General features: G+C 58.3%; 1 protein-coding gene across 1 annotated transcript; it reads left to right on the top strand.

The window, feature by feature from the left end:
• Nucleotides 1-1654: 1654 nt before the first annotated feature.
• Nucleotides 1655-10821, top strand: SAPCD2 (suppressor APC domain containing 2). The gene is made up of 6 exons (XM_008005533.3): nt 1655-2353; nt 6568-6680; nt 7276-7422; nt 7765-7872; nt 7971-8087; nt 8201-10821. Exons 1-6 carry the CDS (start codon nt 1780-1782, stop codon nt 8327-8329), a joined length of 1188 nt encoding a protein of 395 aa, XP_008003724.2. The 5' UTR covers nt 1655-1779; the 3' UTR covers nt 8330-10821.
• The last annotated feature ends 4156 nt before the right edge of the window (nt 10822-14977 follow it).

The following is a 14977-nucleotide window of genomic DNA, read 5'->3' as shown; positions in this document are numbered from 1 at the left end:
ACCTGTACCACAGGTATGCAACACCATGCCCGGCTAATTTTTTTTTTTTTTTTTTTTTTTTTGTGACGGAGTCTCGCTCTGTCGCCCAGGCTGGAGTGCAGTGGCGCAATCTCAGCTCACTGCAAGCTCCGCCTCCCGGGTTCACGCCATTCTCCTGCCTCAGCCTCCCGAGTAGCTGGGACTATAGGCGCCCGCCACCTTGCCCGGCTAGTTTTTTTGTATTTTTAGTAGAGACGGTTTCACTGTGTTAGCCAGGATGGTCTCCATCTCCTGACCTCGTGATCCGCCCATCTCGGCCTTCCAAAGTGCTGGGATTACAGGCTTAAGCCACCGCACCCGGCCGCCCGGCTAATTTTTTAAACTTTTTGTAGAAATACGGTTGCCTTATGTTGCCCAGGCTGGTCTTGAACTCCCGTGCTCAAGTGATCCTCCCGCCTCAGCTTTGTGCTGGGTTTTTGAGCAGATCCTGCCATTAAAGGGGAAGCTGGCTTCCAGGAACGAGCTCTGACGGGCTACTCCAGGCTCAGAGCTTCTTACGTCTTTCCAACATTCCTTGCCATGAAGGAGTCCCACTTAGAGTGAGTGACCCAGAAGAGAAGTGGACCCAGGACACTCCCTGGACTGGGAAGCTGCCTCCACAGCTTGAGACACAGGCACCAGTGGCTCAGGCCTGACAGAGGCCCAGGTAGGCACGCCAGCTGAGGCCTGCCCAGGAGGGAGGGTGGGAGACCCACAGAGGGCCAAGGCAAGTCTCCGGTTTGGGGCCTGTCCGGAGAGGGTGTTTGCACCCTGAACACCTCCCTGGCGCCTAGAGGGTTCTACTGGCCAGCCCTGAGATGGGCTCCCAGGGCTAGAACCCAGGCTAAGGCCTGGTCTCACCTCCCATGTGGACAGACCAAATGAAGACAGAGTGACCAGATCCCAGCTGGAAACACAGCAGAGGCAGGGGGACAGGGCTGTGGGAACCAGGAGAGCAGCTGGAGGAAGTGTCCAGCCAGGGGAAGGAGCAGAGAAGAGCAAGAGGCAGAGGGAGCTGGTCACTAGATGGGGATCTGGGGACACAGGAGAAAGTGGCTTTGTCCTGCAGCGGGCAGGCCAGGCCAGACTGTCCCGAGGGGCCAGAGGAGGAGCCAGCAGCCGTGGGGACAGAGAGGCCTCTGTGAGTGGGAAGCGCCCAGCTGGCTGGAGCCTAGGATCCTCTTGGGGCCCTCTTGGTGGAAGAGAAGGGGGCCGCAGGGTCACCTGTGCTTGTGGCCAGGGAACTAGAAGGGAAAAGTGGGATCTTTGGAGGGGATGTGCCCCCATCCTTACTCCACGAGGCTACCTGGGGACAGGTTTTCTTGTAGGGTGCCAGGCCCCGCCCCTTGGAGAGGTGGTGGGGCAGCCAGCTACAGCTGGATCCGAGAAAGCGCGGAGCCACAGCCGGACGTTTGGTGGGACTGGGGCGGGGCAGAAAGGGAGCTCTGCGAGGCCAGAGTGGAGCCGGAGCTGGGGGATCCGGTTCCGCCTGCCCAGGGCCTCCGCGCGCCTCCCAGGGCCCCTTGGCAGGAAAAAAAAAAAAAAAAAAAAAAATCAAACCGTCTCTCAGCCAATCGGGGAGCAGATGGGACGGGCTCGACCAATGGCCGCGGCGCATGTTAATGAGGGCTGACGCTACGGGGAGGGCCCCATTCAAAAGTAGTCGCTATTGTCACCGCGGGCTGAGCTCGCCGGGCCGGCCCCTCCGTGGGGCGCGCGGGGACGCACGCAGGTGGACGCGGGGACCGAGCCCGGGCGCCCATGGCCGGGGCCGCCATGGCCGAGCGGGGTCGCGTGCCTCCCCCCGCACCCGCGCCCGGCACGGAGGGGCTGCCGCGCGCCTTCCTGCAGAGCCTGCGCACCCTGTTCGACATCCTGGACGACCGGCGGCGCGGCTGCGTGCACCTGCGCGAGATCGAGTCCCGCTGGCAGGGCACCGACGCGCGGGAGCTGCCCCGCGGGGTGCTGGAGGGCTTGCGCCAGGTGGCCCCGGCCAGCGGCTACTTGACCTTCGAGCGCTTCGTGGCCGGCCTCCGCACTTCCCTGCTGAGCGCCGACGGCGGCCCCCGGGACCCCACGCGGGCCCCGGCCCGGCTCGGGGACCAGCCGCCGCCGCCGCCGCCGCAGCGCCTGGTGTTCGCGCCTGCCGACGAGCCGCGGACGGTCCTGGAGAGGAAGCCCCTGCCCCTGGGCGTGCGCGCCCCTCTGGCCGGTCCCAGCGGCGCGGCCCGCAGCCCGGAGCAGTTGTGCGACCCGGCCGAGGCGGCGCCCTGCCCCGCGGATCCCGAGCGGTCCCAGAGCGCGGCGTTGGAACCGAGCTCCAGTGCGGACGCAGGTGAGTTCCGAGCGGCCCCCGGCCCCCTCGTAGCTCTCCCGGGCCCGGGCCAGAAACCGGAGTCCCACGGTTTCTGGTGACCAGCTCCCTCTGCCTCTTGCTCTCCTCTGCTCCTTCCCCTGGCTGAACACCTCCTCCAGGGGAAGGAAACCTGCTGCCCGTGCATCTCCCACGAGGGACGGGGCTGGGGAGCGGTTCTTCGTGGACTCCGGATCCTGGAGGGCGCCTCGGCGGGCCTGGAGGGAAAGGGGCTTCATGCCTGTCGTGGTGAGCCCAGGGGCTTAGGGAGGCAAGCCAGACCCTCTCCTGCCACAGCATAAGGCCACCAGGGCCCGGGGGTGGCAGGTGACTCAGAAAACCCACCAGGAGCCCAACCTGTACCAAGCCTGAGCTTGGGCTCTCCATCTCCAATACCGTTTCCGCACCTGGGGACATCTGGGCCCTCAGCCTCCTGTCTGTGGCTGCTCAGGCAGAGGTGTTTCCCTCTCAAAGAAAGGGTCCCCCTTCTCAGTGTGACAGCTCAGCCAGGGGGGCTGGTCCCACTGACCCCACTAAGGCCCAGGCAAGCTGGGTGCTGCTGGTGGCCCAAGAGGACCTGGCCCTGTTGCCAGGATGGGCAGGGGTGTGGGTGGGTCTCCTGCACCCCAGTGGGGCTGTACTATGGCAGATGCCATGGAGGGACATAGGCCACAGTCCCTGGGGATGGCTGGCAGACTCCTCTCCTGCTTCCGGTCCAGTTGGCAGTGACAGGAGATTGCTGAATGGTCCCCTGTCTCCCCCAACCCAGTGCCTGCCTTGGGAACAGGACCTGCATTATGGCTGGGGGTGGGGGCCAAGCTCCCAGAGGAGCCCCAGGCCCCACAGCCCATTCACTCTGTGCACCTGTTCTGCCAGGGGCAGGCCTGCCCACCGGTGGCTCCTGCCAGTCCCCGTGCTGCCTGCTGCTCTGCCACCCTCCCTGTACTGCTCCCCCACCTCAGCCATATTCTCCAGCCCTACAACTGGTGTTTGGAGCCACGGTGGTCCTGGCCTCCCTGGTGATCTGATCCAGCAACTGCACCAGGCTGGGGGAGTCTCAGTCCTATGGTGAGGGAGGCTTCGGAGGGTAGCTGGCTCCAAATGCAGGGTCAGCGTCATCCATGTGGCCATGCAATTTGAAATCAGCCATGGGATTGCACGCAGTGGCCGTGCCTGGGGTTTGGAGGCCTGAGCCTGTGGTCCACCCCTGCTCTGCTCTGATGTCCCATGTGGCACTGGCTCACGTACCACACCTCCCTGAAGGTCATGTGGCTTGGGCTCTAGCTGTCACCCTCTCACAGGCAAACGGAGGGCCAGACAAGTGGCATGACATGATTGATTGACACAGCTCACTTTTGGGGTGCCAAATCTGGAGTTCTGAGGTCACCCCAACTCCCAGAAAGCCTCCCAACACACACAGCCTTCCAAGCCCCCAGCCCAGAAGTTCGGGGCCTCTTTCCTTGTTCCCACCTGGGACTGCGTGTTTGCTCCAGGCTGGCTCTGGCCTTGGAGGTGCGGCCTGCTGGCTCAGGGCCCTGGACAGGCAGAGCCACCACCCCCATCCAGCTCAACACCCAGCATGCTGTCATCTGGGGACCTGGGAGCTGCTCTATGGACTCGACTGTACAGACCGGGCCCAGGTGTCTTGGGGCTTCCTCCACGGCCTCCCTCTGTCTGTACCCTCTCTGCTCCCACCTCCTGAAGGGCTGTGTGCCCTCCCGCTGTCTTGCCCCAGAGCTGCCAGCCACTCAGCACCACAGGCGGGAGCACGAACTCAGGCCTGCGTGGAGCCAGGCTCTCTGCCGTGCCTACCTGGGCCCAATTCTTGCATCACCCCCCCAACTCCTGTGGCCAGGTGCCAGGTGCATGGCCTCTAAGGATATGCCTGGTGCTGGGGCTACAGCTAGAGGCTGAAGGAGGATGCCCTCCTCCACACCTGCAGCCACTTCTCCTGTAGACTGGGGAGGTACAGGTACTCCCTCACCAGGAAGCTGGGCCAGGGTGGCACCAACGTGATACTCTTGGCTGCCCCCAGGGGGAGCTCTCAGACAAACTTCACAGCAGGTGTCTTCAAGCACCAGGAGGTATCTGACTTGTCACCTGGGTGCATGGCCTGGCATATCACACACACGCGGGACTAACTTTTCTTTTGTTTTGCTTTTTGAGACGGAGTCTTGCTCTGTCACCCAGGCTGGAGTGCAGTGGCACGAATCTTGGATCACTGCAACCTCTACCTCCTGGGTTCAAGCGATACTCCTGCTTCAGCCTCCCGCGTAGCTGGGATTACAGGTGCACGCCACCATGCCCGGCTAATTTTTGTATTTTTAGTAGAGATGGGGTTTTACCATATTGACCAGGCTGTTCTCAAACTCCCGACCTCATGATCTGCCCACCTTGGCCTCCCAAAGTGCTGGGATTACAGGCATGAGCCACTGTGCCCAGCCACTGATTTTTTCTTTTCTTTCTTTCCTTTTTTTTTTTAGACTGAGTTTTGCTCTTATTGCCCAGGCTGGTGTGCGGTGGTGCGATTTCGGCTCACAACAACCTCCACCTCCCAGGTCCAAGCGATTCTCCTCAGCCCCCCGAGTAGTGGGATTACAGGCGCCTGTCACCACACCGGGCTAAGTTTTGTATTTTTAGTAGAGACGGGGTTTCACCATGTTGGCCAGGCTGGTCTTGAACTCCTTACCTCAACTGATCCCCCCCGCCCTCAGCTTCCCAAAGTGCTGGGATTACAGGCATGAGCCACCATGCCCAGAAAGGGACTTTTTTTTTTTTTTTTTTTTTTTTTTTGAGATGGAGTCTGGCTCTGTCGCCCAGGCTGGAGTGCAGTGGCCGGATCTCAGCTCACTGCAAGCTCCGCCTCCCGGGTTTACGCCATTCTCCTGCCTCAGCCTCCCGAGTAGCTGGGACTACAGGCGCCCGCCACCTCGCCCGGCTAGTTTTTTTTTTGTATTTTTTAGTAGAGACGGGGTTTCGCCGTGTTCGCCAGGATGGTCTCGATCTCCTGACCTCGTGATCCGCCCTTCTCGGCCTCCCAAAGTGCTAGGATTACAGGCTTGAGCCACCGCGCCCGGCCGGGACTTTTTTTTTTTGAGACAAGGTTTTGCTGTGTCGCCCAGCCTGGAGTGTAGTGGCACAATCTCGGCTCAGTGGAACCTCTGCCTCCCAGGCTCAACCAATCCTACTGCCTCAGCCTCCCAAGTAGCTGGGACCACAGGTGCATGCCAGTGCACCCAGCTAATTTCTGTGTTTCCAATAGAAATAGGGTTTTGCCGGCTGGGCGCTGTGGCTCACGCCTGTAATTCCAGCACTTTGGGAGGCTCAGGTGGGTGCATTACTTGAAGTCAGGAGTGCAGGACCAGCCTGGCCAACATGGTGAAACTCCATCTCTAATAAAAAATGCAAAAAGTAGCTGGGCATGGTAGCGGGTGTCTGTAATCCCAGCTACTGGGGAGGCTGAGACAGGAGAATCACTTGAACCTGGGAGGCGGAGGTTGCAGTGAGCCGAGATCATTCCATTGCACTCCAGCCTGGGCAACAGGAGCAAAACAACATCTCAAAAAAAAAAAAAAAAAAAAAAGGAATAAATGGGGTTTTGCCATGTTGCCCAGGCTGGTCTCGAACTCCTGAGCTCAAGTGATCCACCCACCTTGGTCCCCAAAAGTGCTGGGATTACAGGCATGAGCCGCTGTGCCCGGCCATGCAGGACTTTCTATCAGAGTCACCATCCTGAGAAAAGTTAGGTTTCCATCATTCACATCCACATCTCTTGCTACCTTGCAGGGCCCCGTGCAGATGGGAGAGGCATAGTCAGGACCAGAATCCCCCACCCACTCCTCCCTTACCCAGCCGCCTTGGAGACCCAGGGTGTGCCTGTGATGTTCTGGGCACTGGGAGTGCAGAAAAGAGCTGGACAAGGCCCCTGGCCCCAGGGAGCTCATGGAGCGATGGGGCAGGGTGTGTGTATGAGCAAATATGCGGGCTTGGCAGCACAACCCTCCCCAAGCCAGTGTGAGGAGCTGGGGCAGGGGAGAGGGACCAAACTCCAGCCTGGCACAGAGGCTACACATGGGCCATGCCAGGCTGGTGCCCGAGACCTCAAGGGTGGGCTGAGATGTGGAGGCTGCTGCACCTCAGCAGAGCCTGCCCAGGCCGGTCTGGAGGTGAGCCAGGCCCATGCCTCTCCACAATAGGTGCAGTGGCCTGCAGGGCCCTGGAGGTGGACTCAGGGGATGCCCGGCGGGCCCCCCGTGCCCGAGGGGAACGTCGGAGGCACACTATCACCAGCGGCGTGGACTGCGGCCTGGTGAGCAGGGGCTGGGGCTCTGTGGGGCTCTCCATCTTGTCTGGAGGCTGGAGGCTGGGATGGGAGCAGGAGGGCCTTGAGCCTGAGGGAGTCCATTGTGGAAGTACAGTCGGCTCAGCGCATCTCTCTCCCCACGTGGGCTTGAATCCCCTGGAGGGACAGCCCAGGGTCAGGCAGAGGGAGGTCAAGAGGTCGTTTAGGACAGCTATGGTAGCTGCCCAGCCTGCCTCACGAGGTCACTGCTGCAAGCCAGTCTGGCTCCCCTGCTGTGTGTTCACCACAGGTGGACCTCAGGAGGGTGGGCTCAGCTGAAGGGTCAGTCACCCCTCCCCCAGGGAAGCCTGAGTGGAGGGGCTAAGAAAGGCCAAGACCCCTCAGCAGGAGGCACGGGGTTCCTGCTCCAAACCGGCCTACGGGGCTCACACACGCAGGTGTCCTCAGAAGCGTGCGTCCGCGCCTGTGTTTGCAAACGTGTACATGTGCTGCTGCATTTGTGCCTGTGACTCTGGTGCCCACCCACAGGCAAGCTCATGCATGCATGGACGTGTGCGTGCTCACTGGGGCCAGGCATTCCATGTACATGCACGTGTTGCAGCTGAAGCAGATGAAGGAGCTGGAGCAGGAGAAGGAGGTGCTGCTGCAGGGTTTGGAGATGATGGCGCGGGGCCGTGACTGGTACCAGCAGCAGCTGCAACGAGTGCAGGAACGCCAGCGCCGCCTGGGCCAGAGCAGAGCCAGCGCCGTGAGTGCCACCGCCCTGTCCCCAGGTCCCCACACTTGGAGACCCCAGCTAACCCCAGGCACCCCTGGGCATTATGGCTGCCCCTATTCCCGAACACAGTGGCTGTCGATTGCACCCAGGGTGCTGGGACATCCCTTTTTCCCCCCGTGGCTGCCCCACTCCTAGGGCCTAAGGCGCCTTGGGCAGACCTCCCATCCCACGTCAGCAATGCCCCTGAGATCCCTCTGGGCTCTCTGCAGCATCAGGAGGCAGGAGAGCCACCTGTGGGAACCCCTGTCAAGGCACCATGCTGGCCCTGGCTGGCCCTCTTCTCTGACCACTCGTCCTCTGCTTTCTTCCCAGGACTGTGGGGCTGCAGGGAGCCCCCGCCCACTGGGGCGGCTACTGCCCAAGGTACAGGAGGTGGCCCGGTGCCTGGGGGAGCTGCTGGCTGCAGCCTGTGCCAGTCGGGTGAGTGTATCCCAAACTCCCACGCCCACACTGGGGCCCAGGCCAGTTTAGTGCTTCTCAGCCCTCGTCCAGGCCTGCCTAATCCTGCCCTCCCGCAGGTCCTGCCCCCGTCCTCCTCTGGGCCCCCCTGCCCTGCCCTGATGTCCACTTCACCCCTGGGCTGGCAGCAGCAGACCATCCTCATGCTGAAGGAGCAGAACCGACTCCTCACTCAGGTAGGGCAGGCGCGGGAGCGGTGTGGGTGGGTGACTCCTCATCAGGGTAAGGCAGCCGGGAGGGGTGCGAGGGTGGGGGTCCGCAGGCCTTGACCAACTGCGCACCTGCCCAGGAGGTGACCGAGAAGAGTGAGCGCATCACGCAGCTGGAGCAAGAGAAGTCGGCGCTCATTAAGCAGCTGTTTGAGGCCCGTGCCCTGAGCCAACAGGACGGGGGGCCTCTGGATTCCACCTTCATCTAGTCCGTGTGGGCAGCGCAGGCCCCCAGGGCCGGCCTGGCACTCAGCCCTTCGAGGGTGTGCGTCCCATCGCACCCACCCTCTCTGGCTGGAGACCCCCGGCAGGCCCAGGCACAGTCCCGGAGTGGGCGCCTTCCTGCCCCCCTTGCCAGATGGGCTCCCCAGGCCTGCCTCCGACTGGCCCCCGCACCAAGCCCTTGACTCCCTTTTGGCTCCTGGTGCTGACATGGGCTGGGACTCTCTTGAGTCCGCATAGTCCGCAGCTACTACTGCCGTTGTCAGTGGACAGTGGGGGACCCCCCCACGAGTTACCACCTCCCGTTTCCAGCGGTGCTGCCCTGGGTCCTACCTCCAGGCAAAGGCACTGCTCCCGCCAGGCTGCACTTCCGACAATGGCCAGCAGAGGGCGCGGGGCGGCTCCGACGCGGGTCCAAGGGCAGCTTTCCCCCTCAACCAGGGCACCAGGACAAGGTGGCCGTAGCTCGGACGGAAGCAGATGGAGGGGGTGGGGATGGCCTGTAAGCGGGGGGTGCCCGCCTGGCAGGGAAGCCCCAGGGATAGCAGTCGGACTTCAGGTCTTGGCCAAGGCTGAGGGACTCTGGCTGCAGCGGATCGGGGCGCCAGGCGGGCGAGAGTTTGGCCTGCATGTGCCTCCCGCAGACCCTGGGGTGATGGCCTTCCTCATCCTGGCCAGGACACTGCCCCACGTTGAGTCCCACACAACAACCTGTGAGCCTGGCTCCCCAGGAGGGCCCCCAGACAGCTCCCAGGCACGTCATAGGCAAAGCCTGTGCCCCCTGACTCAGGATTCTCAAGGTCTGGGGTCCTGCTCACCCCCCTTTCCTCTCATGCCCAGCCTGACCCCAGGTTTCAGCTGGGAGAGGCCACTTCCCTCAGCCAAGGAAAACGAGAACCCGCAGGGGACAGGAGGAGGCTGGGGCAGGTCCCCTTGGGTGTCATTCCTGTCCCCCTGCCCAGGCCCACTCCCGCTGGTGCTGGGGTACACACTGGTGGGGGCCCCTGCTCAGCCCAGCCTGGAGGGCCCCAGTGCTACCAGAACCAGGGGGACGGCATCATGGATGGGTCCTGCAGCCCAGGGCTCCGATGAGGGGGCAGTGTGTGTGGGGCGCAGGAACCCGATGAGGGGGCAGTGTGTGTGGGGCGCAGGAACCCCTCATGTCCAGGGCACTTTGGTACACTGTCCCACAAGGCACCTGTCTCAGAGGAGGGGTCCTGGCAGGCAGCGGGGCAACTCCCTTCCGGAACCCAGCTCCATGCTAACCTGCCCATAGCAACCCCACTGAGCCACATCCCCGGCTGCACCTGGCCTGCAGGGGCGTCCCAGGACAGGCCCAAGCCAGCCCAGCGTGCAGCTGCCCTCCTACCCTGAGGATGGGAGGGGGCTTTCCAGGGGACATAAGGATGCCAGGCCTGGATCTCCTGGGCAGGAAAGGGAGCGGATCCTGAGGGCCTGTGCCCCACACCCCCAGCCCCAGGTGGACTGCAGCGCAGTGGGTGGGCCAGTGGCAGCCAGGGAGAAGCCCCCCCGTCAGCAGGCTGGGGTCTGCCCACCAGGGCCTCCCCACGTCTGCCTTTGAGGGTGCCTGCTATGCCCTGGGGGATCCTGGCATCTTTAGAGGGCTGGAAGCAGGAGACAGAACAGTGTCTGTCCCGGGGTGACTTCATCAGGAGACCGCCCACAGAGCTGCACCCCGCAGCTGAAGCGGAAATGTCAGACAGGCTGGCACCTCCAGAAAAACTGCCTCTCAGCCTTGCTATTCCGTACAAGGTGAAAAAAAATAGGTCTTCCAAGTTTACAGCTTGAAATCAGGCTAGTGTGTGGCCCTGGAGACCACGAGGGGAGAATTTAAAGTGGCCCCGACTGGCAGGGTCTAGGTGGCTGGTAGAGGAACATGCAGACCCTGCCGGGAGCCCAGCCTAAGGACACAGGGCGGGTCAGTCTCCTTGCAGGATGTGAGCAGCGTCCCTGGGCTCTATCCATGAGGTGCCAGTAGCGTGTGCAGGTACATACATGTGCGTGCACACCGTTATGACACCCGGAAGTGTCTCAGGACGTCGAAATGTGTCTTTGGGGGCAGAAGTGTCCCCATTTGAGAATCTGCCCCAGAGGAACACCACCACACCAGGCCTCAGGATTTTGTGTTGATCAAGTTCCAAGGAAAAGGAACATCTCAGCCGGGCGTGGTGGCTCACGCCTGGAATGCCAGCACTTGAGGCCAGGAGTTCGAGACCAGCCTGGGCAACGCAGTGAGAGACCCCATCTCTACGAAAAAAGAAAAAGAAAATAAAAGAAAAAAGAAAATGAGATCTCCGCTTTTAAAAATTCATAAACACCACAGGAAACAACACACTATGAGACCCAGCAGAAGCAACAGATAGACTCTGTAGACCCAGATCCTGGAATTATCAGAGAGAATATAAAGTAACAGTGTTTTTATATCTAAAGAAATAAAAGAGATTTCTGGAAATATGAACAAGGAGTGGTATTTATAGTTTCTTACTCCATAAAAAGCATGATCTCTTTTTTTTTTTTTTTTTTTTTTTTTTTTTTGAGACGGAGTCTGGCTCAGTCGCCCAGGCTGGAGTGCAGTGGCGCGATCTCGGCTCACTGCAAGCTCCGCCTCCCGGGTTCACGCCATTCTCCTGCCTCAGCCTCCCGGGTAGCCGGGACTACAGGCGCCCGCCACCTCGCCCGGCTAATTTTTTGCATTTTTAGTAGAGACGGGGTTTCACCGTGTTAGCCAGGATGGTCTCGATCTCCTGACCTCGTGATCCGCCCGCCTCGGCCTCCCAAAGTGCTGGGATTACAGGCGTGAGCCACCGCGCCCGGCCAAAAAAAAGCATGATCTCTTAATGCTATGAAGACGACAAGGCTGGGCACAGTGGCTTGCGCCTGTGGTCCCAGCACTTTGGGAGGCCGAGGTGGGTGGATCACCTGAGGTCAGGAGTTTGAGACCAGCCTGGCCAACATGGTGAAACCCCATCTCTACTAAAAATACAAAAATTAGCCAGGCATGGTGTTGGATGCCTGTAATCCCAGCTACTTGGGAGGCTGAGGCAGGAGAATTGCTTGAACCCGGGAGGCGGAGGTTGCAGTGAGCCGAGATGGCACCACTGCACTCCAGCCTGGGCTACAGACTGAGACTCCGTCTCAAAAAATAATATTAATAAAATAAACATTTATCGGTCAGGTGCAGTGGCTCCCGCCAGTAATACCAGCCTTTTGTGAGGCAGAGGTGGGACGACTGCTTCAGCCCAGGAGATTGAGGTCAGCCTGGGCAACACGGCAAAACCCTGACTCTACCAAAAATACAAAAATTAGCCAGGTATGGTGGCTCACGCCTGTGTTCCCAGTTACTGGGGCTGCTGAGGTGGGAGGATCACTTGAACCCAGGTTACAATGAGCTATGATTGTGCCACTGCACTCCAGCCTGAGTGACAGAGCAAGACCCTATCTCAAAACAAATAAAAGAAAGAAAAGAGAGAGAATCTGAGAAAGTCCAGACTTTTGGATATTAAAGCACACACGTCTAAACAACTGATGTGTCGAATTTAAAAATTAGCTGGTGTAGTGGCGCATGCCTGTAGTCCATTACTCAGGAGGTGGAGGTGGGAGGATGGCTTGAGCCTGGGAGGTCGAGGTTGCTGTGAGGCCAAGATTACACCACTGCACTCCTGCCTGGGTGGCAGGGTGAGAACTTGTCTCAAAAAAACACACGCGAAAAAAATAAAAAATAAAGGTATAAATAGGGTTTCTTCTTTCATGAAAAAAATAGTAAAATAGGAAACAAACATGATAGAAATTTGCTTGAGAAAAAGTACACAAGCTGGCACGGTGGCTCAAGCCTGTAATCCCAGCACTTTGGGAGGCCGAGACGGGCAGGTCAGGAGATTAAGACCATCCTGGCTAACATGGTGAAACCCCGTCTCTACTAAAAAATACAAAAAACTAGCCGGGCACGGTGGTGGGTGCCTGTAGTCCCAGCTACTCGGGAGGCTGAGGCAGGAGAATGGCGTCAACCTGGGAGGCGGAGCTTGCAGTGAGCTGAGATCTGGCCACTGCACTCCAGCCTGGGCGACAGAGCGAGACTCCCTGTCAAAAAAAAAAAAAAAAAAAAGAAAAAGAAAAAGCACACAAAATATCTGGCTAGATTAATCAAGAAAAAAGAGATAAGGCACAAATAAATGATATTAGGAATAAAAAAGCGACATAGTCACACATGCTGCAGAAGTTCAGCTGATTGTAAGAGGATATTTTAAATGAGATTAAGCCACTTCACTTGGAGTGGGTAACTTCCTAGAAAAGTACAAAATCAGCCACACGGGCAGGCTCAGGCCTGTAATCCCAGCACTTTGGGAAGCTGAAGCGGGAGGACCACCTGAGTCCAAGAGTTTGGAACCAGCCTGGGCAACACAGGGAGACCCTCCAACTCTACAAAAAATAAAAAAATTGGCTGTGTGTGGCGATGTGCACCTGTGGCCCCACCTACTCAGGAGGCTGAAGTGGGAGGATCACTTGAGCTCGGGAGATGGAGGTTGCAGTGACCCATGATTGCACCACGGCACTCCAGCCTGGGCAACAGAGTGAGTCCCTGTCTCTAAAGATAATAATAACACATCTCAAAAAACAAAAAAGAAAGAAAGAAAAGAAAAAAATACTAAATTGGCTCAGGAAGAAATAGAGAACCCATCTGGCTGTATAACTATCAAAGAAATTGAAACAGTGCCATAGAAGCCAGCACTGGCCGGGCGCGGTGGCTCAAGCCTGTAATCCCAGCACTTTGGGAGGCCGAGACGGGCGGATCACGAGGTCAGGAGATCGAGACTATCCTGGCTAACACAGTGAAACCCCGTCTCTACTAAAAAATACAAAAAACTAGCTGGGCGCGGTGGCGGGCGCCTGTAGTCCCAGCTACTCGGGAGGCTGAGGCAGGAGAATGGCGTAAACCCGGGAGGCGGAGCTTGCAGTGAGCCGAGATCTGGCCACTGCACTCCAGCCTGGACGACAGAGCGAGACTCCGCCTCAAAAAAAAAAAAAAAAAAAAGAAGCCAGCACAGTGGTGTACGCCTATAGTCCCAGCTATTCCCGAGGCGGAGGTGGGAGGATTTTTTAAGCTCAGAAGGTTGAGTCTAGCTTGGGCAACATAGTAAGTCTGGTCTCTAACCCATCTCTTAAAAACAAACAAACAAGGTACCACCGAAAAATTGGGTCTAGGTGTGTTTTTTTCAGGCAAGTTCTACCATAAATTGCAGGAAGGGGATAATCCAAATATTATGCTAATTTTTCCAGCTAATTAAAAAAAATTAAAGCAATTTTTTTGTTTGCTTGTTTTTGGTAGAGACGAGGTCTCACTATGTTGCCTAGGCCGCTCTCCAAAGTACTGGGATTACAGATCAGGCCATCATGATATCAAAACCATAGAGGAGGCCAGGTGCCATGGCTCACGTCTGTAATCCCAGCACTTTGGGAGGCCGAGAAGGGTGGATCACCTGAGGCCAGGAGTTTAAGACCAGCCTGGCCAACATGGGGAAACCCCATCTCCACTAAAACTACAAAAATGAGCTGGGTGTGGTGGCACACACCTGTAGTCCCAGCTACTCGGGAGGCTGAGGCACAAGAATCCCTTGAGCCCGGGAGGTAGAGGTTGCAGTGAGCTGAGATTGAGCCATGGTGCTCTAGCCTGGGTGACACAGCAAGACCTTGTCTCAAAAAAAAAAAAAAAAAAAGGCCAGGTGCGGTGGCTCAAGCCTGTAATCCCAGCACTTTGGGAGGCCGAGACGGGCGGATCACGAGGTCAGGAGATTGAGACCATCCTGGCTAACCCAGTGAAACCCCGTCTCTATTAAAAAAAAAAAAAAAAAAAAAAAAAACTAGCCGGGCGAGGTGGCGGGCGCCTGTAGTCCCAGCTACTCGGAAGGCTGAGGCGGGAGAATGGCGTAAACCCGGGAGGCGGAGCTTGCAGTGAGCTGAGATCCGGCCACTGCACTCCAGCCTGGGCGACAGAGCGAGACTCCGTCTCAAAAAAAAAAAAAAAATAAAGAAAGAAAGAAAGAAAGAAAGCCAGCCAAAGGAGGGGTGACCAGCCATGGTGTGGACCTGTGGTCCCAGCTACTGGAAAGGCTGAGGCAGGAGGATCACTTGAGGCCAAGAGTTTGAGGTTACAATGAGCTACGATTGCACCACTGCAGTCCAGCCTGGGCAACACAGCCAGACCCTGTTGCTAAAACAAACAAATCAAAGACCTGTTACCTACTTACAGGGAAGAGGCAGGGGGTGGCAGGGGATGGTGAGACTGTTAGCAAAACGCCACGGGTTCAATCCAGGCCCTGCTGTTCTATGCACAGAAACCAATCACTGAGACCAGGAGCACCACCGGGGAGAAAGGCTTTAAGCCGGCTACAGCCAAGGAGATGGGCGCTCAGTTTCAAATCCATCTCCCTGGCCGACTACAATTAGGGGTTTACAGAGCAGGGAAGCCATGTAACTAGGTGTGAGAAAACAGGAATTGGGGCAGCTAAAGAAGAGGAGTTGGTCAACAGGAAGCTGGTGGTTGGTCAGGCAATCTTGACGGTGGGATATCTGGCGTCTCATTGCCAAGATACCGTGATCTGTTGGGTTTTAGCTCTTTC

Source organism: Chlorocebus sabaeus, chromosome 12 (assembly GCF_047675955.1).
Source record: "Chlorocebus sabaeus isolate Y175 chromosome 12, mChlSab1.0.hap1, whole genome shotgun sequence".
Lineage (NCBI taxonomy): Eukaryota > Metazoa > Chordata > Mammalia > Primates > Cercopithecidae > Chlorocebus > Chlorocebus sabaeus.
The sequence above is the reverse complement of the archived record's forward strand: the minus strand, read 5'-3'. Positions and strand labels throughout refer to the sequence as shown.

Excerpts from the sequence above, each read along its gene's own strand:
- SAPCD2 (XM_008005533.3), top strand. The coding sequence starts at position 1,780 with ATGGCCGGGGCCGCCATGGCCGAGCGGGGTCGCGTGCCTCCCCCCGCA. Across the intron at positions 2,354-6,567 it reads GAGCTCCAGTGCGGACGCAG|GTGCAGTGGCCTGCAGGGCC; the intron begins GTGAGTTCCGAG and ends TCTCCACAATAG. Across the intron at positions 7,423-7,764 it reads GCCAGAGCAGAGCCAGCGCC|GACTGTGGGGCTGCAGGGAG; the intron begins GTGAGTGCCACC and ends CTTTCTTCCCAG.